Genomic DNA, 23,106 nt, shown 5'->3' on the forward strand with positions numbered 1-23,106 from the left:
ATTGAACAATGTATTTGATTGCTCAATCTTCCAAACAACATATAAGCTATCTATAATCTATACAGAAACACTACAGGAGTTTCTGTTGCACCATTTCACTGTAATTTTAAAACATAATGGACATGACCTATTTGGTTCAGCGATAACTTGCATCCTGGAGACCGACATAGGCTACTTCTAACCCGAAAAATAAGAGATTCCATGGGGCTTTTGAAAAACCTATATCAACACGAAATCGCGGGCACTATACTCAATTATAACTATTTTAGGTACAGTCTCGGCCTGTTTCACAATACGTTTAAATTTAATTATTATTATAGGTGTCTAGAAATAAAATAGTTACAAAAAAAATCAAATCAATAAATTATGGCATTTCAAAACGTTATATTGTTCTATTTAGCTGCTATTTATCATATTGCTTACATCACAAAATATGACCTATTAACAGCTTTTTAACTAACACATACATCTTAAAAACTGCAACAACTAATTAAATTTCAATTATTCACACTGCATAAAATTAAATAAGAGCAATACAAGTATACTAACAATGGCAATCACTGTTCAAAAAATTAATTAGAAACTGACTTAACTATAAAATTTCAAGGCACTGTTTATCCAATTTCAGTTATGTATTGCATCTCAATTTACGCTGGACACTGCCTAAGAAATTCAGAGTCAAAGTATACAATGGTTACAGTCATATCATCTCTAAACATGCGACTTACATCCGATGATAAGCTCAGCAAATGGGCCAGTCGTGAGTGGTCTACTCCATATTCAGTACCTCCTATAGCATGCCTAATGAGATGTGTAGCCGCATTTCTATCTTTTGGTTTACTTTTCAAACTTTCCTTCCTATGCAACAGCAATTCATTTATATCACCCAGCTGAATATTCTTTTTTGGAAGCTTAAGAGGATTAAAAAACACCTTCCCTTTCATATGCTCTCCAACAAGTTTAACTGCTTGTATGGGGGTCATCATATCCCACAAACCATCGGAGGCAATAATCAAAAATTTATCCTTAGGTATTAAGCGATGATAATAAATATCTGGTTTAGCTGAAAGATATGGTGGAGTGTAATAATTTGCAGGGATGGCCTTTTGACCAATTAAAGGTACTGCCACTTCCGACAAGATTTCAGCTTTCCACTTGTACCTATAATCTCCTAAGCTGCGCAATGGTGCCAGCTCTCCTAAAAGTCTATCCCTTCGTATCACAGTTTTACGCTCTTCCTCTGGATGTTCATTCCATATTCTTTTTAATTCATCAAAATTTTCGGTATTATGCTCTTTTGTAATTTTTTTTGCTATCCATTCATTATCTTCAGTCATAGTACCTACAACAGCATTACAGTCGCCTACATTTGCTATGTACATATGTGGCCCATCTATGTAAGACACACAAGCTACAGCACCCGACAGTGCGACAGAAAGTGTCTTGTGATTAAGAGTACCATTCTCTTTAAATGGTTCAACAACTTCTCTTGATAGGTCTTCGTCTAAATGCATAATGCCCTTTTCTAAGGATACCTTCACATCAACTTCATCTTTGGCACAATTTGAGAGTTTATCCAAATATTCATTAAAACTTTTATCATAGATTACTTTGAGATCTTGTATGATTTCAGCCTGAAAGTAAAATAGTAGTTTATGTTAATATACATTTGCCGAGCAAATACAAAGCATTAACTATTGCATCATAAACATTTGACAATGTAACTCTAATCATTTTACATGTAAATCTCTATACAAAGAAACTGTTAACATGAAAGTTGTAATCATGCAAAGCAATATTATCATTATAGAACCCAAAATAGTATTTTTTAATTCTTGTCTTCTTATTGTAACTTATAACAAATTTTGTCAATGTAATAGACTATACACAGATACACAGATACACAAATACACACGTTAAACTTATAACACCCCTCTTTTTGGGTCGGGGGTTAATAAGCCTACCTAGTTAATTAATATAATATACAATAATGAGGCTAACTTACACTTACTCTGTCATTGAACGTGTCAATTAGTAATTCTCTAGGTTCTTGTTTAATATAGTTTTGCAATAGATCTTGAGGTAGGAGTGCAGCAGCAATATATTTGAACAGTCTTTTAGACACAACTTGTGCACATGCTGGACCACCATGACCATCAAATACTCCCATTATTAAGCCTGTAATACATAGAAAAATAAGGCATTTCTAATCAAAAGCTATACTACATACAATATAAATGTTAGCTTTTAGCGAAATTGTGCTTAATTCGTTTTTAGTGTATATTGAGGCACCTTCAGTAAGATGGGCCGATGATATATATAAAGGAAGACTCAGAAGTGGCTGGGTGAGGACGGCTTAGGATCAGATGTGATCTCACATTGGGAAAAGGTTAGTTATGTCAGCAGTGGATAAGAAGATGAATACATCTTCATTCATTACCATCATTAGACACCCACAGCTGGACACAGGTCTCTTGTATGGACTTCGCCTCTCATACACGAATACATATACATCACTAATACGCACAACAGATGGAAACATTTAAGTGCGGAAACCAGCTCAGACAAAAGATATATCACCAATTTAATTACCATAAAAAATCAGCTAAACTAGAATTCGATACTTAACAAGTTAATGCAGCTTAAGAATTTAAATCATCATATCATACGAAATAATAATTGGTCAAAATATTGTTAGCAATTCAAATTAAATGCACAAATGCAGTTATTAAACAGCTAGGTACTTTATTCAATGTTCTTTACAAATAATTCTCAGTACTTTGAACATTGGATAAGTCAGGATTTACTTACTCTAAATTAATCAGGCTGCATTAAGTGAACTAACTTATATTGTTGTGTTGTCAAATGAGATGAAATATCTTCAATTACAATCATTGTAACTCTCACTTATCAATACTCCTTTAACATGTATAATAGATTTAACTATAAAATAACACAGGAAAAAAATGTAATCTTTTATGACACCCAAATAATATAAAACATTGTTTACCTGGTGTCATCTTGCACTGTGCTTCGCACCTAGTATCCTCTATAGGGTCATTTGATGGCAACTGGTTGGAATCATAGGATTTAACTGACCCGTGTGGAAAATCTTTATTAAATTCATTCTTACGAAGAATAACTGTCACCTAGAAACAAGTTATTGCTAGTTTCAAATCTGTTACAAAATGAGAAATTGTGTCTATCTGTCCCATTCCTTTTTCATAGCTCAACCTCTGAACTGATTTTGATGAAAATTGACACACAGATAGCTTGTGTGGACAATGTGGAAGGACATATTATTGGACATGGACAGAATACTTTTTATTCCAGAAAATCAAAAGCATTTAACAAAAATCAAAATTCACACATGAAATCACGGTGAAGTAAACACTGGGTGAGCACTAAATTCTTTTACTTTCATAGTTTCCTTCATCTCTACTGGTCATTGCATGTTCTTTAGCTGGCACTGTTGTATGGATTGAGTGAATCGTTAAGTGCAGGAAGAGAAAGGAAGACGGATCATTTGCGCAGCAGTACAGACGGTGATTTAGAATAGAATAGATTTCTATTCAAATAAACTTTTACAAGTGCTTTTGAATTATGTATTATATGATTTTATGTATTAGAGGTGTACATTGGAAGTATTCAAAGAATTTTTCACTAAGGTATCCTCCGTCAGAATCTCGTAAATACTCAGTAAAGAAAGTAAACTTACTTCTTGTGGTGACAAGAGGACTTCAACATCATCTTTTTGGGTTTGACATACTGTGCGCGAAGAATGGAAATAACGTGGCCGATCATTGTACCAAATGCAGGACAACTTCTGTTTTAAGCTGCGATCTACTTTTAAACATGTATTAATAACTATACTTATATTTGAACAATTCATATTTAGACGAAGGTCCAAAAATTAGCGGGGCATGTTATGCAATCACCAAATTTTATATTTTTAGTGATACTTATTATCAAAAGACAAAATTTAGTATCACACAATAAACCAAAATCAATGTCAAAATTTAATAACAATGACGATCTAGTTAATTACAATAAATTTACGTTTTAAACAGCCGTTACAAATTACTATGAAAATAAATAAAACAAATACGCTTTTTTTTAATTTGATGTATAATTATACCAATTTATACGTATGGCCTAACCTAAGTGATGTACCAGCTTATCACCATTGTATAATTTGTATATTTTACTCTATGGCACCAATTTTTTCTTTTTTTCTGTACCTACCTAGTTCCTTGGATGAAGGACTATCTAATCTGTGGACTATAGGCACTATCGGTGACATGGAGGTTAGAGAGAAGGAGAACGATCGCTGTAGAAAATAGTGTCCCCGAAATACGGACAAAATAAGTGAGGCGCTGCGATCGCTAAGTTGTCTCAATAAAAGCGGGCTGTTGTGCGCTAATTTGAAATGATATATCAACGTTTAATATACGTGTATATAATATTATTCAAAGGAAAATTTAATTTTATTTTAATTTTACACATTCAATATTTCAATGTGCTACTATGAAAATATTACCTTTGGTACTTTAAATAATGATGATTGACGTAAATTGTTTTTCACTCTATTTTTCCGATCAGATGCTAAACCACTTGTACATCCACGCACAATACAATATTTCACCATTTTTTAATGTTTCTTTTCGTCAAAAATTAAAAAATTACGGAGCACGATTATTTTTTCACCGATGCCGCGAAGAAAATTTATACATTATGCAACTAACTTCATCTACTTGTACTCATAAACAGATAACTTCACAGATACTCCTTACCGACGACAGCGCGGTTATAAATTCTACCAATTTTCAGGGACAGGCGCGCTAATGCTTTAGCGCGTAGCGATCGTTCTCCTTCTCTCTAACCTCCATGATCGGTGAAGTCATGCTGCCAAGCGATTTAGCGTTCAGGTACGATGCCGTGTAGAAACCAAAGGAGTATGGGTTTATTAAAAGCTGCCATACCCCTTCCAGGTTAGCCTGCTTCCATCATAAACTGCATCATCACTTACCACCAGGTGAGATAGCAGTCAAGTCATATATGCTGTCTCTCTGTCTGTCCGCGTGTCACGAGTAGTATCTCTAGCTCATAGACTAAATCAGTTCCAACCCTGAAATTTTAGTACAATTTTGGTATTTGGTGTAAATCGTTGATCCGAAACTTTTTTTTAAACAATATTAGCCATGCTAATCATGACTAATACTCCCCTTCCCCTTCCAATTAAGCGTAAAGTGGATACGACAATAGTGCAATGGGTGGGGTTTGAAACGCCGCGCCGAATTCAGTGCGCTCCTCAACCGTTGAGCTTGATAAAAAGTAATAATATTATTTCCTTTGCCTTAAAATAAAAAGTTAATCTATGGTAATAGAGTAAAGAGTTTAAATTAAAAATAATAAAGTTGTCTTTGGCCCGGTGTGGTCTATAACGCCAAGTAAAAAATGGTTTCATTTCTATGATCCGTAAAATTAATAAAAACTAATATAATAAAACTTAACAGAGCTAAATTCGATTAAAATTAAAATCCAATTAAAGCAGCAATAGAAATGCAGTGTAAAAATTTCAACTCTCTGCCTACCTATTACAATTCATGAGATGATAGACAGACAGACAGACAGACGGACGGACTGGACATGGAGGCTTAGTAATAGGGTCCCTTGGTACCTTTCAGGTACGAAACCCTAGAAGAGATCCTAGCCAGACTTGTATATGACCCTTAGTATATGGCGCTGCACAACTGCCATATTATTTCAACTTCAGACTAGATTATTTTTCTGCGATCACTAAAAAGAACCTAAACTCACGCATCTTACTGGTTCCTTAGCATTAGAGATCACTTACTTTTTATGAGTTACGGCCCTGTACCTCAATTGTTCTTGGTAGTTGTTGAGCTCGTGGCGGGCCTGTAGGTCGAGCATATTTTGCCCTATGGCCGTCAATTTCGCTTCTATCTCAGCCAGGAAGCGGTCGCCGTAAAGCTACGATAAACATTCATTAGATAACATTTTTGCCAAAGCTCAATTACTAAAGCTGCTCATTTTTCACTATGGGATATAAATTATATTTTGCATTTTCTAGCTAAACTGTAGGTTTTATCATAAAATAGGTTGCCAAAAATTGTAAATCATAAAATTATCTACAAAAACTGTCTGATACCTACTAATTTATATATTGATAATTTTGGAATATTAATTATTTACCTCAAATTGTCTTTTTTTGATTAGGATTATTAATTTATCCAATTGTTGTCTTATTGCTTCAGTTTTTTTATTACGTCCTTATCAAAGTATTAATTTTTTTATAATATGGCGCCGGCGGAGAGAAATTTTATTTTTCGGCGGCAATTTTTTTTTTTCTGAATGTATGGATCTTTCCAGCAAACGTTCCTTTTCACGGATGTCTTTTCGCTTAAGTCACCAGATAAAAAAAATCAAAAGAAAAGTAAAACCGACTTAAAAAACAACAAGCACTACAAAGTTTTTTTTTTACACGTGTAATGTATGGAAGTCGAGCGACCTGATTAAAAGAAACTAGAAATCCAAGTGTGAAGCTCGCCCGACTTCATATTTACATTAGACGTCTAGAAACAAAAAATATTTTTTACTTTTTAGTGCTTGTGGTTTTTGAAGTCGGTTTTATTTTTATCGGGATAGCTAGACGTACGTCTACGTCTAGCTATCCCGATAAAAATAAAACCGACTATGTGGTCTACGTCTATGTGGTCCGAATGGTACGAGTCATCATGGTTCATGGACGTACTACACTAAGTGGTTTAGGTATGTGGCGCAAAAAGAATTTTTTTTTTTCAGAAAGTAATTTTCTAATTTTATTTTTAGTATTTGTGAAAATCTGTATTATTACTTTCTGAATTAAACAATATTGAAAACAGTATTGATTTTGGTGTTTATTAAACTAAAATAATATGTTATCGTTCTTGATAATTTACCTACATATTATGTTTTTGATACTAGATTTTTTATAGCCAGACGAGAAAAAAAAAAGATTTTTTATAACGATATACCGAAATATTGTAAATCAGCAAAAAATATCGATGTATCGAAAACAAACTATTGAGATACTATCGAGCAACATAATATTATTATATCGATGTTTTTACTTTTACAACAAACTTATTTTATTTGGAAAGCAGTTGGCAACACTGTCTATGTACAGTGCGCATGTCGTATTCGTCATTCATCTTCACTGTGGCCGACATCTCGAAATTATATAGAAAACTAAAATCTGCTGATTTTCCCTTGACAATTTACAAATTTAATACAAAATGCCTAACCAAGTGTTAACTATAGAGCCGCAAAATGAACTCAAGTTCAAAGGTAAGTGATATTCGTTTAGTAGTTCAAAAACTGCAACCGCCGCATTACAACTTGGACAGTAGCTATAGGTCGTGTTAGCTGCTGACAAAATATGGAGTTTCTATTTCCAGATATCGGAATTTTGTCAGGGTGCGGCTTTATACATTTCATGTTATTAACTACAAATAAACACATTGAATTACTTATTATAAATATATAAAGTCCTCCACAGCAATCTTGTCCATCTGCAAAATGTTAAAATCTATCAATTACATAGGGAATTGTGAACGACGTGAAGTTAATATGACGATTTTATGATCGCTTTGACTAGGCTTTGATACTTATGATTAATGTTTCTGTAAACATGGTTAACAATAACATATTGCTAAATTATTATTTTTAATTGAAGTACTAATAATTATGTGTCTTAAAAATTAGCAACATAGTCTTACTAAATCTGAGGTGTGTGCTATAAGTATGAAGTACACATCCAAGATTTTGTAAGACAATATGTAAATGGATAAACACCACAAAGTGCTATTATGATTTTTAGAAGACCAGTGTCTAGCTGTGTATTTCCTAATATATACTTACTTCAAGATAAGTTATAATGATTAATTATTATCAGATCACTCAACCAACAGCATAAATATATTATAATTTGATATGCAATGAGTTAATGACATAAAAAATAATGAGAACATATACTTAGTAAGTATATAAAAGAAAAAAATATTAATATGTGTTACACAGTAATGCAGACTGCTATGTAAGTCTGTTTCAAAAGCACTTAAAAAGTGATTGATTGTAATGACACTAAATTGATTTTAAGATTTCACCTATAAACAGAACATCTATATCAGAGAAGGTTCTCATTTTATACACATCATTAGTTTATATTAATAAAAATATCCTCAACTCATAAGAACTGACTTTATTCCACTATACTATGCATGATAAACTTTAACTTTAATTCTAAACTACTAACTTCTTAAAAACATATTAATAAATTCCAATCTTTTTTGCTTCGAATCAATATCAACCACTTTTCTTGCCGCCATTTTCCCATCTCCCTAAGGTTCTTTTTTTTAATTCAACTGTAGGCAAAGGTTATATCGTTAACAATATTAAATAATAAATAGACTCACATCCACATGATTAAAAAACTACAGAAACATTGAGTGCTGTTTCTAATTAAAACCAAAAAATATAGATATTATAGAAGTTTAAAAAAAACCTATGGAGAAAATAGTATTCAATCGTTTTTACATTTCATGCGGAATTTAGATTAAAAACCCAAAGGGCACATAATTATTGAAATAAGGTTAAAGTATTTTAAGTTTATAAATAGTGCCTCTATATTGGAAAGTCCCTATCTCCTCAAAATGCTGTTTCTATTTCATCAGTCATGCTGTTTGCTTCTTTCTGATAGCATAAAAGTCATCAGTATGTGACAATGTGAGCATTCTCAGTGCACTAAGCCCAACAAAATTCTGAAACTGTTATAATTTTGTAACCATAGAGCATTCAGTAGAGCATACCTGTGTTGTGGTCCACAAGGATCACTTATATAAGCATTGACAAAAGACCTATAAAACATGTGTATTGTTGCCTAGTTAGAATAAGAAAACCAGTCAAGTGTGAGTTGAGCCTCACACTTTAAGGGTTCTGTACATAAGTATACATCATATTTTGGGTGTATGAAGTGTGAAAGAAAACCCAAAAAAATGTTCATTTGTTTTGGTCACAGATAACAAATTATTTTATAAATCATTGTTTTCAGTATTTGTCTTTGAAATACAAAACTTAATTTATTTAATTTCATTTATTTTCTGTAAGCTTTATATTGGCAGTAAGTACTATCCGTGATGATATGGTCGTTATTATTGATTATTTTAGTTGATTATACAGGACTGTTCGAGTTGGGCCACACAACATATATGCAGTTGACGAATCCCTCAGAGCACACTGTTTTGTTCAAAATCAAGACCACAGCACCAAAGAAGTACTGTGTTCGCCCTAATTCTGGAGTGCTGAATCCTAATTCTAAAGTGGATATAGCCAGTAAGTTGAAAGTGGCTTACCAATATTAAATTCACATATGCCTAAGTACAAACAAGTGTTCATATTTGAGGCTATAGGTTATGGTTATCTAGCATGTATATGGGTACCATAATGGTATCAAGAGTTTCATTTATTTCGTGAGTTGTTTATGTTTATATAGAGTTCATCAATCACAAGGATTAATTATTAAAATAAAATTAATTTTGAACCTTGGTACAAAAGATAGGTTGCTTATTGTAGAAACTCATAAGCCATGCGCTATCCACAGCTCATAGGACGTTTTACCGCAAACTGACAATAAAAGTGTCATACAAGTGAAAACCCATGCTGTATACATAACTATACTATCTTGTATATAAAGTATAGGTATATATTATAAATATATAATATATACCTATAATGTATACCTATACTATATATACAAGATACCTATAATGTATACCTAAATACTATGTATATTATGTATATTTTTATGTTTTAGTTACTCCGCAGCCTGTCCATGTTGATAACAATGAGAAGCATAAACACAAGTTTATGGTGCAAAGCGTGATTGCTCCAGAAGGGAAGACTAACATAGATCAAGTGGTATGTTTACGATGTATTGAAGTTCATTTTGGAAGTTTCAGTTCAAGACTATTATTCCAACATATGTACAATCATTCACTTATACTGTGCATTCTAGTATTCACCATCGTGGCAAGTAGCGGCACTCACCATTTATGTCATATTATATATTCAAGTCAAGTGCGAATAGGTATCTTTTAGCCAGGCACTCTCTATCTTTTTTTTTGTTATTAAATAACAAATGATTCCATTTTTGAAAATGAGTAACAACTCACAAAAACTTAACTAATTTCATATAACTAAAAAATGTAAGTTCAATTTAATCTAAAATGCCAAGCTTGTCTGATGAAACACAGAGAGTTCACACTGACAAAGATGTATGGATTGAACTTATTTAGTTTTTACTCACAAATATTTTGAAAAAATGCACTCTCGGTGCTATTTAATATGCCTCTACTGTAATTTTACTTTTTACTTAAATACTTATTGAATGTCAGTTGGTATTTTTAACCCCCGACCCAAAAAGAGGGGTGTTATAAGTTTGACGTGTGTATCTGTGTGTCTGTGTATCTGTGTATCTGTCTGTGGCATCGTAGCGCCTAAACGAATGAACCGATTTTAATTTAGTTTTTTTTGTTTGAAAGGTGGCTTGATCGAGAGTGTTCTTAGCTATAATCCAAAAAAATTGGTTCAGCCGTTTAAGAGTTATGAGCTCTTTTCTAGTTTTCTTGTAGAAAAGAAGATTAGATAACCGTTAGGTTCATAATATTATGTTAATTGACAAATGTCAAGCTGTCAAGATGGACGTTGCCTAAATACATAATTATTTATTTGAAAATGATGTTTTGGAAAACTCAGATACTTTGGATCGTCGGGGGTGTTATAAATTTTTAATTTACACTTGTTTAGACTTTTTTTAATTTCACATAATATTTTAACATTTCAGTGGAAGGAAATAAGCCCTGATCAGCTTATGGATTACAAACTGAAGTGCGTTTTCGAGTCACCGAGAGGTGCCAATCTTAATGTAAGTTTACATTTACTTAATTTCCTACTTTTAAGTTCCATGATAAATGCTAGTTGTTTAGTTATATATCAAAAATTGCGGAACCGGTAGGATTTAAATGCGGCATCTCCTGGGAATCCCAGCCTGAGTGCCTTGATTGTTAAACTACACTACCACAATGTTGATTGCGATGCGTCTGGCGCTATTTATTTAGCTTAGGAAGGAATGTTAGTCCATGTACATATCTTTAGTAAGATAAAAATATTGCAGTGAAAATTGCAGCGAATATCTTTTAATCAATACAATATTGAACATGAATGCGATGAAGAAACTTGCTTATGGTACAAAAGGTAACCTAAAAGGTTTTAGTACCTTCAAAGCCAACAAAAAGAGAATATGCAAGCGTGTTCAGAACTAGACCGCAACTTGTCTTTTCATCAGGCTTCACTGTTGCAAGCCCAAAAGTCTTGTCCAAAATGTAATTACTGTAAGTAATATTAATAATTAAAAAAATTGCATTAAGGATTCCGGCGACACCGCACCATCTGATATAATCAAGAAGAGGGCCCCAGCTGAAGATGCTAAGTCATTAACGAAGGTAAGGTAACACAAACCAAAGAAAACTTAAGGCATTTCATTTCAACAGGTCACCATTTACAATGCCCATAGAGTGACGCAGCTAACAATTTTGGGATATTGGTGCCAATTTTTTGTACATAACTTCTCAACCAAATTGACAGGCTAAAAAATAGTGCTCTACTCTTCACTTTTCACAATCACAATGTTTAAGACAAAGACAGGATTCCTTTTAGACCTGTCAATTTAGTATATAGACAATACAACCGATTACCGCCAATATTAAATTGTTGAAAAAATTATATAATATATTATTGTACTGTAGTGTTTGTGCGCTTTTTGGAAGTTTATTTGCTTCGACTTCATCAAAGCAATGTTAGATTTTATGAAAAATTTAAATCACTTGAATCATAAAACTGCAAAAACACAGCTTGAGTGATATTGTAATATCAAGTTTATTGAAGTCAGTTTCCACAAGAATTCATTGTTTTTAAGTAGAGTTAAACTATTCTTGAGTCAGAACTAATGCTGTTGTCATTTTTATTTTTTGTAGTGGTAAAAAAACTTTTTATTTAATATAGGTAGCACTATTTACTATCCATCACTACTTTATAATTACCATCAAAAATTTGAACGCAAAGACAGGAAAGTTTTACTGTTTTAAAATAACCAATCGATTTATTTTTAATTTAACTTTACAAAATTATAGTTTGTTTTGAAAATATAAGTGAATGTGTGGACACGCTACACTTACGCTACGAATAACTAATGACATTTCAACGCCGCGCGTCAGATGTGCGCTAAAAGTATTTTGCCAACTATTGCTATTTTAAGGGTTCCGTATCTCCAGAGAGAAAAGGAACTCATATAGGATCATTGCGTTGTCTGTCTGTCTGTCATGTCTGTCACGACCCATCAAGGGAATCAAAATCTATTGGTTTCCTTTGACCTAGAATCATAAAATTTAGTTGGCAGCAATGCTTCACAGCATAAGTAAAGGGACAAATTTGAAAACCGTGAATTACATCACAAAAAAAATTAAAAAGTGTACGATAGTACGGAACCCTTCGTGTGCGAATCCAACTCGCACTTGACAGGGTTTTATCGACTGTAACTCACAAATTAGTAGATACTAGAGCTAATTTCTTAAACTGGACTTTATCAAGTAAAGATTTTTACATAAACACGTGGAAATGATACTGCCATTGTCGCAACTAGAATGCCATAAACCTACTTTGTCGTATTCGTTTACAAATTGCGAAAAACCAAATAAAATTTGAATTTCGCGGGCAAACCCGTCGCTTGCCTCTTAGGTTTTTTTGTTGTAAGATCTTGTATAAAGTCATTTATTTCTTCTTAGCAAACAAGCTTGAGTTTTGAAACTTAGATATTACTGGGTCTAGTGATTTGCTTTGTTTGTCAGAACTTTGATATTAATGATAAAAAAGCGTGGATTTGATTCGCAGCTCGCTCTAGCAATCCGCGGGACTGCAATTACTTTTATACTTGGCATAAAATTATTAAAAGAGCAATCACTGATTTTATTATTGGTGCTTCTCGGGAGAAAGGGAATTCCAAGCCAGTGGTTGCATTTGACGATTTAAAAGTATTTGTAAAAATTAATTTGAATAAAAATTATTAAAATTGAATTAAAATTATTTCTACTTACCTTCAAATTGATTCTGGGAGTAATATAAAATTAATTAATGTCATCATGTTTGTTTAATTATTGCCGTTTATTATAATGTAATCATGTGTATTATGATGATCAAGGCTGCGAGCCTCATGCATATTAGACAATATCCTTGGTGGTATGTAGCCTGCCTAAAGAATTATATGAATTTCTTAGATTTAATATAGTGCTCTGACTAAGACACAACTCCCTAAACAAATTGCTTAGATTGAGTATTTGTTATTAAAATATTGTAAACAACAGATTTAGTCAAAATAATCTTAGATCAGTTCAGACTCAATTATAGTAATCATGGTTTGATAGTTTTTAGTTTTGTATTAAGCATGGTTATGTAATAAACCCAATATTAAAGTGCTACTAATTCTGCTGTACACTCAACTAACAGTTTCAAATGTAGTATTACCTTTTACCTGTGGAAAAGGTAAAACTATTTCTAAACCTACTTAATTTAGTTTCAACCGAATTAGCACCATTGGCACGTCATTCTTATACCAAGGACTCTGTTAGAGTGTGTTTTAGATATGTCTATAACAAATCTTCGTTCATTACATTGAAGGTGTTCGAAAACAGCTGCTTTTTACATATGTCCAAGCTTGGCATGTTAAATATATATTCCAGGATGCCGAAGGTCCCATCCAGAATGAAGCTAAGAGGAAGGATGAGCACACGCCGATATCTCCTAACGCGAAGACGGTACCGCTTTCATTATCTCTCCCTCAAATATGAACCATGTAGGTTGCAACGCATAGGGAAGCGTTTGGAAGATCAATTTATTTGTTACTTGAAGAAAATGCTCATCACATAAAACTGCTGATTCACCAGCTGAGTGAGAGCTAAACTGTGAAACCTGTGAAATGTCTTAAAAGAATTAAAAAAAATTATAGCATCAAATTTTCGTGACTTGAAACATCTGTGAATCGAATATTTAATTGTTAATCAAAATATCAAAATATTGTACCAACTCTTAAGGATTAAAACTTAAAATGAGTTGGGCATTGTACACATTAGTACTAGTAAAGACATTGATTCAACAACTGTTAGATAGAGAAACGTTACGATATAAGTCATTTTTGGTTGAACACCTTCCCTTCCATCTATAAACTGTAGCAAACATTTCTTTTCTAAATGTTGCCTGATAGACTGCATGTTTGTTTTTATTTGCATTTAAACACACATAGTGATAAAATTACCATTTGTATTTTTTATTTTTATTTATGTTTCCAGACATCTTTCCCAAAATCTGAAAACCTCGAAAGCGATTTGCAAAAGGCGACGAACGAAGTCATTCATTTGAGAGAGGAAGAAAGCAAATTAAGACATGAAAATCTGCGATTAAAAGTGAGTTTCAATTTGTAAATTTTTACTGGGTAAAAGTTTAACAGTTAAATAGGTCAGTCGACTTTTGCCACTTGCTTACATTGTATTATGTAACTTGTGGTCCGGAATGTCATTGTGTTTTGCTTATATATAAGAGTCATCATGTTTTGATTATATATTACGTGTACAATTATTTAAAGTAATAATAATCAACCTATTTATAATCAAAATCGATTTAATGAAACACGCGAAAAGAGTGCATAAACTAAAAAATAATAATGTTATCGGGTTCTGATACAGTGATTTCAAATTGGCCATTTGTCCCATTATGTTAGTTGGATAAATCCAATTGGTGGATTGATAAGTTTTTCCAACAGCAAATAGATTTTTTAACATAAAACATTGTAAGGTTGGCCGGAAGCCTGCATGTTTGTAATGGTGTTGTGGCATGATTGTACATTGTTTTATGTGTATTTAGTAAAAAAATCTTTGTTTGGCATGATTTTTAAATAAACTCCTAGCATATGCCAATAAAGGAGGTAGGGATTAAATATTATTTAATAAATTATAAGGTTCATATGATATTCAAAACTTTTGAATATATGTAGCATTTTATATGCTAGATCTTTTCTTTTATACAGACCAAAAAGATTTAACGGGTCCTCTGGTAATAATAATAATTTTATTTATCATGACAAGAGACTGAGATTGCACTTAATTAAGTTTCATCATCATCATCATCATCGCGTGCCACCGAGACGAGGTTTGGCGATCATCAAGTATATAATAATAAATATACTAAAAACTGAGCATTTATCGAAATCGACCTGTCTTAACAATGCATTGCGAAAGATTTTTGTGAGTTGTTCGACAATATTTTTGATTCAACAATTTTTAAACACATTTTAAGAATTGCGGAAGTGCGAACATTCGAACCTGCGTCTCCTTGGGAATTGCGCCCAGAGTACCTAGACGCAGGTTCGAATCCTGCCTTAAGTGTAGGAAAACACTATCATAAAAATTATAAATAATATTTTTCATTATCTATGGTTGGCCTTAAATTTTATAAATTGATACAACAATTTTCACACTTAATATTTCATATAGTGAATGAATGAAGTTCATCATCCATCTGACTTCACAGCATAGATTCGTCACAGCAAGCCGATCTTATCTTCTCTTGTTGAAACTAGTCTTTGGTATTGTGTGCTGATCGGCGCTGTCCTAGCTTTTAGCAAAACCCTCACATGGACCCTTACATGGATGACTTCAAGGATATTTTCACTATACATTTGACTTATGTATTATTATATTATATATATACGTATGATATTTATTATAAGTCTTAGATAAAGTATGCCAGCTTTGTGAAAAGTTACATAGTTGCATATAAAGTCAGAAACAAGATGAAGTTCAAAAATTAAAACTTTACTCTTAAAAACTTCATCAAGTACAGTTTATATTTTGAGATGTATATATATATAAATTATATATTTACGGAATTTATATAATGAGACCATTCGTTCAATACTAAACTTGAGTCGTTAATCTCAAGTTTCTTGTATTTTCGACTGTCGTTTCCGGCGACAAATCGGCTTGGTTACTAATTTATCAATAATAAATCAATATCAATCGTGGTTGACCTGATATTCTCTCGGTTACTTTTTGACGTATATAAATTCATCTTGTAATTATTCATCAAAATTATGAATAAATACATAGTTATGCTGAATATGTGAATATTTTTTACACGCTTTGCGATTGTTTTGATATTGTGCCTGCGTTATGCTTTTTAGCATTCAGAATTCCAAAATTAGAGATTATTGTAATTACGAATTATGTATGTATAAATAATACCCAGAATGACGAATACGCGACAGCAGACAGACAGACACGCATATTTTCGCATTTATAGTATTTATTATATTAGTATAAAGTATTATGATAGTATATAAGTATAAAGTTTGAAGTATTAGAATAAAGTTAAGTATGATAAGATAATTTATTTCCTCGTTAGCGGGAGGTATCAAGTCATGCCTGTCAACGCATTATGATCATGAAGTTCAAACTTCAATAGGATAATAAAGATGATGCCTTTGAGTAAATATAAGCTAGCTGTAAAACGCACCTTAGACTTTAATGCTTAGAGAGTATGAACCGTGGGCATAGGTTCTATGATTGTTATCCTCATTGCTGTTGTAACCTCAAGACTCAACATTTTCACAAAACTCTAGGGCATAACTCGTTCATCGCTACAATCATGTCGCAGTACTGTTTCGCGATATAAGCGCGTATATCATATATGTAGAATATATGCCTCTGATTGGCATAATGGCTCATACATGGCATGGCATAGATCACCTGCTATAGATAGCAGGCTTTTATAATGTACTGTAAAGGTTTTATTTTGGTTCACCAGAACCTGAACAATATTGCGGGGATACATGGGCTAAGTTGTCGGTTTATATTCTAGGAAGAATTGCTGCGCCTCCACCAGGGCGGCGAGGCTCGCATGCAACGCGGCCACTCCTACGGGCCGGAGAAGACTGAGCAGATGGCGTTGATGCCGTGGATCGCCACCGCCATTGGCATGGCGCTGCTCGGTATTATCATCGGCAAGTTCCTCATGTGAACGCTGCCACGCGACGCCGCGGCGATCCGACGCCACCTCACAGATGCCGCTGTTGCAACACTCCCAACGCATCCCTCACATAGGCAGCTTAACATTTTTATTACTAGCCACTTCTACCTTTAAAGGACTCTCTGAAATGAGTGCGTTCACGCACTGCAATGCTCGGACAACACAGCTCTGGTTCGGTCCCATCTCGATTTCAGTTTTACATTTGGACCAACAGTTTGTCCTAATGAAATCGATAGATAACAAACAAAACTGACGAGTGCGTTTCGCAACGCAATACTTTAATTTTTTTTAATGTTAAAACTTAGTAGGCCAATGTTTATAGGTCGTATTTTGGAACTTGAACCAGACCTTGTGAGCCTAAGCCGAACAATCATTTAATATGCGAGCAGTATCTGTTACAGAAATAGCATAGAAGTTTAAAGGTGTTCCATGGATACTGAAACCGTAATGTTAGGCCAAGAATGGCCATTTCACCCTAACGCATATACTGACTCCATTCCATCGTTAGTAAAAAAGACAGGTTCAAGTGCAAAATTAAACAAATTCCTGAACAAGCTAAGCTTGAAATGACCTCATGTCACTCTTATGCTTTGACAAGTAAATATAGTTCTTTTAATTTATTCAAATAAATTCTTTAATTAACGCTGATATTTTTTTGAAAACAGAAGCGAGCACCAGTTACTGCTCGCATAGCGCGAACTACGTATACTGTGAGGTTAATTATGTTCTCTAATTATTATTCACATGATTATGTGAAAAATTTATTTAGTTTAGATTTGGATTTATAGGGTACATGACTATTGCGAAAAAGTCACTCTTTTTGATGTATACAATATACATAATGAGAAATAATGCATACATAGGAATATGTATAACAGTGGAACCTCTTTTTAACCTTTTTGAACTATAAGTCATTTATAAATTGTAATTGAATAATCTAAAACTTATCTCGAGATCCTCAATAAGTCAAAGATTCATTGAAATTCGAAATTTGTAACCTTTCCCTTAAAGTTTGAGTTAAAGAGGCTCCACTGTATTTTAAAAGATTTTCTGTACGGATATAAGCCAGTGTTGCTTTACGAATAACTTATATACACGATAGCTTGAAAACACAATTTCAAGGGCACACAAATTATGAAATGAAAATTTAGTTTGAAAAACTAAGTAGTTTTACAATTGTCATTTAACTAAGTTAAGTTAATGAATTTTAAGTACCTACCGCAAACTTTACTTCTACTTGCGTCGCGTTATTTGTGCTGTATTGTATACCTTTGGGTAATTACAATGTTGTAATTTTTTCTTTTTTGAGTGTTTGTTTTTGCAATATTTAAAAATGTCATGTACCCAAAGATACCCAATTGCTGTGGAAAATACAAATACTGCCTTCTTTTGTATGAATGATAGATTGTTTAGAAATTCAATAATTTCATAATGGTAAGATCTTTAAGTTCATTCTTTTTATTTTATTTTAATTCAATACTATATATTTAAATCTGACATATATATATATATATCTATGGATGATAAATAAATGAAAATTATGTTACAAGATATTTTATTAAGTTTTTTTAATAAGGTCTTATTTGGTATATGTATAAATCTATCATATCATTGTGATTTGATGTATAAACAAGTGAGCACAATGACACAATACACCTCCAGAATCATTTCATGAGTGTTCGCAATAATTTTAGACTTGAATAATTTTCGCTATAATGTTAAAACATTACAATTACTATTGTATTCCATATATTTTTATTTTTAATTTTATTTAATGACATGAATTACTTAATAATATAACTATTATTAAAATTTGGCAATGTTTAATTATTTTTTAGTTTGACGAGGTTTTCCAATACTAATAAAATATTTGGACAATCAATTTGGTGATAGAATAATAAAAATTATTGACTATTAGAAGTTAGCAATAAAAAATTGACGTTTTTTATTTACTGTAGAATTTTCAACTAAGCAAAGATTTAACAGGAGCTTTATGAAATTGTAAAATAATGTAATTCCGTTTTTAAAATATACTTACTTTAAATACGGAATCATTATTTTACAATAGTAATTTTTCGGAAAATTCTGGCAGTCCAAGAAACATCAATTTGCTTTGTTTAATTATCAATAATTCTCTGTAAGGGTCACCAATCAACACTGCTGCGCTGTGCTGTGCTCAGCTAAGCTGATTTTCTAGTGCTATGCTTTTCCTACAAACAATGTTTAGCTGCACGGTATGCTGTGTGACTGCGATAGCGCGACATGCATCAGTACAAGTGCAAGCGAGATAGACGGAAAGACTGAGCGAGATGGCAATGCGATGACGAGCGACTCAGCATATATCGATAGCTATGTTTTAAATACAGCATAGCCGTAGAAAGTGCACTGCAGTTCAGTGTCGATTGGTCACCCTAATTATGATATTAATTGACATTTTATATTTTGACATTAGTTTACTAATTATTAATTATATTTATTTATCCGAAATAATATCGATAACATGTATAATTATTATTATAATTTATTTCTATTGACATTTCATACCTATTATAAAATAATTTTAATTATATTAATTAAATATATTATTCGAAATGATACTGTTAGCAATATTGCCTTTGCCTAGAGTTGAATTAAAAAAAAGAAGACAATTGGCGGCAGATGGCAAAATGGCGGAAAGGAGAGTGGTGGTTATTGATTCGAAGCAGAAAAGATTGGAATTTGTTAATATGTTTTCAAGAAGTTAGTAGTTTAGAATTAAAGATGAAGTTTATTATGTATTGTATAGCTACGGAATAAAGTCAGTTCTTATGAGTTGAGGTTATTTATTAATAATAATATGTAATTAGGACCATCGATTTACAATTGCTACTAGATTACAGATCACAAAACAAAACTCATTGCTCAAGTGACCACGTTTGCACACATGCACACCTATGTATCTTATTACGAAATGTAGAAAAAGATTTACAATGTTAACAACTTAAGTTTGTTGTAAACCGTAACCTCTGAAATCTTGGTTTTACAGAGGATAACGTGGAATTGTTAAATGCATGTTGGACCATACTGACATCTTAACGTTGGCTATGATTGTATCGTACCAATTCGATATAAAGTCGCACTATTATTTTGCAACCTTATTTTTCGGGCCGTTTTCGATACTTATTGCCAATCCCGTAGTAATTGTAGGTCAATGAAGATTAGGGCAGATTCTTGTAATAATTTTATTCTCATCGTCCACTTTCGCCGTAACTTCCGCCATTCTTATAATAAAACAATGTGGCTAAATAATAATAATGATGCTTTTATATTAATGAAATGAGTCTGATGACCTCATGTTTTGGACTTTTATCAAAAGCGTTTAACGTTACCTCTTACGTTAATTTTCTTTTTTTTTTTCATATAAGAAGTAGTTATTGTATTTTATTTAGTACTTACAACGAACTTTTTTATGCTTATGTTATATTTTTTAAGAATACATTGTTATTGTTTTATTTGAAATTACAAAATTCTGTAATAACTGCTCTCAAGGATTCGTTTTTATTTTTCACAAGTTTGTTTTCAGTATTTTATAAGATGGAATCGAAATCGCCATTTTGCTATTTTGGTATTTCACAACTTGAAATCGTTACGACAAAATTTGCAAAGGATACTTTTGAACTGAGATTAGTTATATATTTAAAACTGATAGTAAAGTATGATCTTTACATAGACTCAATACGATGTAGAATTATCTGAGAACTATCTTGCGTAAATGTCATGAAAATGAGCATGTAAGTCCAATATTGTATCATACTGTACAAATATCCATAGTTTTTGCTAACCATCAGCTCATACTGACCATACAAAATCTTGAATCTACACTGATCTATTCAAATGTACAATCAGTTGTTACAATGTGGCGTATTTTATGTATTATTGCGTTGCTGATAAGAACACATTCATTTTTGGCCAAATAATAATTTTTTAAATAGGTATCGAATAATTTGAGCAAAATTAATTAAGACAGCCTTTGCCTTGTGAATTAACCTTGAGAGCTTCAGTCAGTATAATGCGAACACCTCGTGCAAGAAATGTGCACAGTGTAAACGTAACATTTTGGTTACTTAAAATGTATTGATGTTATTACGCAGGTTTTAATACAGTGGTCTTCGAAATTCTCTTGTCGAAAGGAACTTTGATTACTTTATCAGTTATTCATATGAATGTGACATATAGATTTTCTACTATTATATTTTTTCCTACAATTAGTATGTGTAAGTTGTCGATATCAATGAATAAGCAGCCAGTGAGAGAATCGCTTTTAAAAAATATAAAAGTATTATAAGCACCTCTTGAGGTTCTTAAATAATATCATTCTTAATTTGGTGGTGTCATGTAAATTATCTTTTATGGGAGATGATGTACCTATTGGGAAAATGCTATTCGTGCATAAATCTGTAGGGCTTTTTTTTACAATAGATACATTTGAATTAAATTTAACGTATGGTATTGTTGATATATTAAACTATTATGCTATATTGTATCGTTTTCTGAAATAAATTAATTTATTTGGAATGTATAGTCAGCAGTTTATTATAGAAGTATTTAAGCTGATGATTTCATTAGTTTGTTGTGATTGCATGCAATTTATTATGCTACCATTTGAAGAAAAAACATGACTTTATTATTGTATAAAATTAAGATTTGTCTTTCAATGCATTTTGTGTCAATTTCAACAATACATTGAAATCGCAGCTGTATATCCTACAAAGTCGCCTAATGACTAATATCAAATATAAAAGTGATATTATAGGTGTGAATTTAGAGTTATTCTTTACTTGCTTGCAATGTACGTAACAGCATCCAGCATGTTGTAGCTTGATCGTAGAATTATCCCACATATCTGTTATCTCCCAAGGCCACCATTATCCAAATTATATAGTCGCTGATAAAATTCCTCCCTGTGTTGGAGACAGTACGCAGATAAACTTTCAGCTTTTATAAAATAACGAAGGCCTGGCACGCTCTGGTTCTTAGTCCACGATAGCAACTTTGAGACCCTACTTAAGAAGAAAAAGGCTTTGCTTAAGTCTGGTGCGGGTGCAGACAATTTTATATCCCTATTTGGTAGTTTTTTTTTATTCACTATAGGCAAGCGCTTGACCACAGTCACACCTGATGGAAAGTGATGATGTGGTGTAAGATGGGACGCGTTCACCTAGAAGGTGCCTATTCACTCTTGTTTTAAAGACACACGAATTGTAATTGCACAATTGAGAAATTTTAGCATTTTTCCTTATCAACCTGCATCTTCAGCGGTTTGCACTGTTTTCTGTATGGGTCTGTCGGCAACTGACAGGCACCCGGCAATGTGGAGAGATACTCGCCTTAGCATCCTCAAGCGCCAGTCGAGGGTCTTTAAAATGGTAAGTTAATACTTAGTCATAAGGGCTTTGGCTGAGAGCTATAAGAGCGTACTTTGACTTTGCTCAGACTTAAGTTTCAGTTAAAAGTTAAGATAGATCAATGCCGGTGATTATGACGTTGCAAGAGCCAGCTTATTATTCTTAGTCGGCGATTTAATTGTTCCGAGCGGCGATAAAACGCTCTCCTTTTAACAGAATTTTAAGTTTGAGCAAAGTCAATGGTCAAACAGCGCTCTAATGATCTCAGCCTTTGAATACCTAGGTATTTCCTACCTAAGGCGGTAAAACACCAAAAACCCGCGCCAACACAGAGCAATCACTCTGACTCCAGCCGTGCATAAAGTATAGAGGTCCGCTTGTTGCTGATAATATAATTACTCCTTGGATGAATAATATCTCTATGAATTATAATTATTAATAAATTGGCCAAGTGAGTTTTTATTTTCTTAGGGATTTTCTTCTTTTGCCTCATGATAGACCTAAACTCTTCCAAAGGACCACAATAGACTAA

General features: G+C 32.6%; 2 protein-coding genes across 5 annotated transcripts; one reads left to right on the top strand and one right to left on the bottom strand.

The window, feature by feature from the left end:
- Positions 1–360: 360 nt before the first annotated feature.
- On the bottom strand, positions 361–4,164 carry LOC123880120 (pyruvate dehydrogenase [acetyl-transferring]-phosphatase 1, mitochondrial). 2 transcript variants are annotated; one of them, XM_045928057.1, is made up of 4 exons: positions 3,719–4,164; positions 3,011–3,149; positions 2,006–2,178; positions 361–1,634 (listed from the first exon to the last, which is right to left on the bottom strand). In XM_045928057.1, the coding sequence occupies exons 1-4, from the start codon at positions 3,890–3,892 to the stop codon at positions 648–650; spliced, it is 1,473 nt and encodes a 490-aa protein (XP_045784013.1). In that variant the 5' UTR covers positions 3,893–4,164; the 3' UTR covers positions 361–647. The 2 variants fall into 2 exon arrangements, with proteins under 2 accessions (XP_045784013.1, XP_045784014.1); XM_045928058.1 differs by having other exon boundaries at positions 2,012–2,178; positions 3,719–4,163.
- Positions 4,165–7,166: 3,002 nt separating this feature from the next.
- Positions 7,167–21,748, top strand: LOC123880124 (vesicle-associated membrane protein-associated protein A). Of its 3 annotated transcripts, none has more exons than XM_045928063.1 (8): positions 7,167–7,350; positions 9,241–9,393; positions 9,875–9,978; positions 10,904–10,984; positions 11,487–11,561; positions 13,851–13,925; positions 14,457–14,570; positions 17,023–21,748. In XM_045928063.1, the coding sequence occupies exons 1-8, from the start codon at positions 7,299–7,301 to the stop codon at positions 17,179–17,181; spliced, it is 813 nt and encodes a 270-aa protein (XP_045784019.1). In that variant the 5' UTR covers positions 7,167–7,298; the 3' UTR covers positions 17,182–21,748. The 3 variants fall into 3 exon arrangements, with proteins under 3 accessions (XP_045784019.1, XP_045784017.1, XP_045784020.1); XM_045928061.1 differs by having other exon boundaries at positions 7,168–7,350; positions 9,229–9,393; XM_045928064.1 differs by lacking the exon at positions 13,851–13,925 and having other exon boundaries at positions 7,168–7,350; positions 9,229–9,393.
- The last annotated feature ends 1,358 nt before the right edge of the window (positions 21,749–23,106 follow it).

Source organism: Maniola jurtina, chromosome Z (assembly GCF_905333055.1).
Source record: "Maniola jurtina chromosome Z, ilManJurt1.1, whole genome shotgun sequence".
In the NCBI taxonomy this organism is placed as follows: Eukaryota; Metazoa; Arthropoda; class Insecta; order Lepidoptera; family Nymphalidae; genus Maniola; species Maniola jurtina.

Bases quoted from the DNA above. Each gene is read 5' to 3' on its own strand.
- LOC123880120 (XM_045928057.1), bottom strand. From the start codon at position 3,892: ATGAATTGTTCAAATATAAGTATAGTTATTAATACATGTTTAAAAGTA. The intron at 3,150-3,718 runs GTAAGTTTACTT...ACTTGTTTCTAG, and splicing joins TCCTCTTGTCACCACAAGAA to GTGACAGTTATTCTTCGTAA. The intron at 1,635-2,005 runs GTAAGTTAGCCT...TTTTACTTTCAG, and splicing joins CGTTCAATGACAGAGTAAGT to GCTGAAATCATACAAGATCT.
- LOC123880124 (XM_045928061.1), top strand. From the start codon at position 7,299: ATGCCTAACCAAGTGTTAACTATAGAGCCGCAAAATGAACTCAAGTTC. The intron at 9,394-9,874 runs GTAAGTTGAAAG...TTTATGTTTTAG, and splicing joins TTCTAAAGTGGATATAGCCA to TTACTCCGCAGCCTGTCCAT. The intron at 13,926-14,456 runs GTACCGCTTTCA...TTATGTTTCCAG, and splicing joins TATCTCCTAACGCGAAGACG to ACATCTTTCCCAAAATCTGA.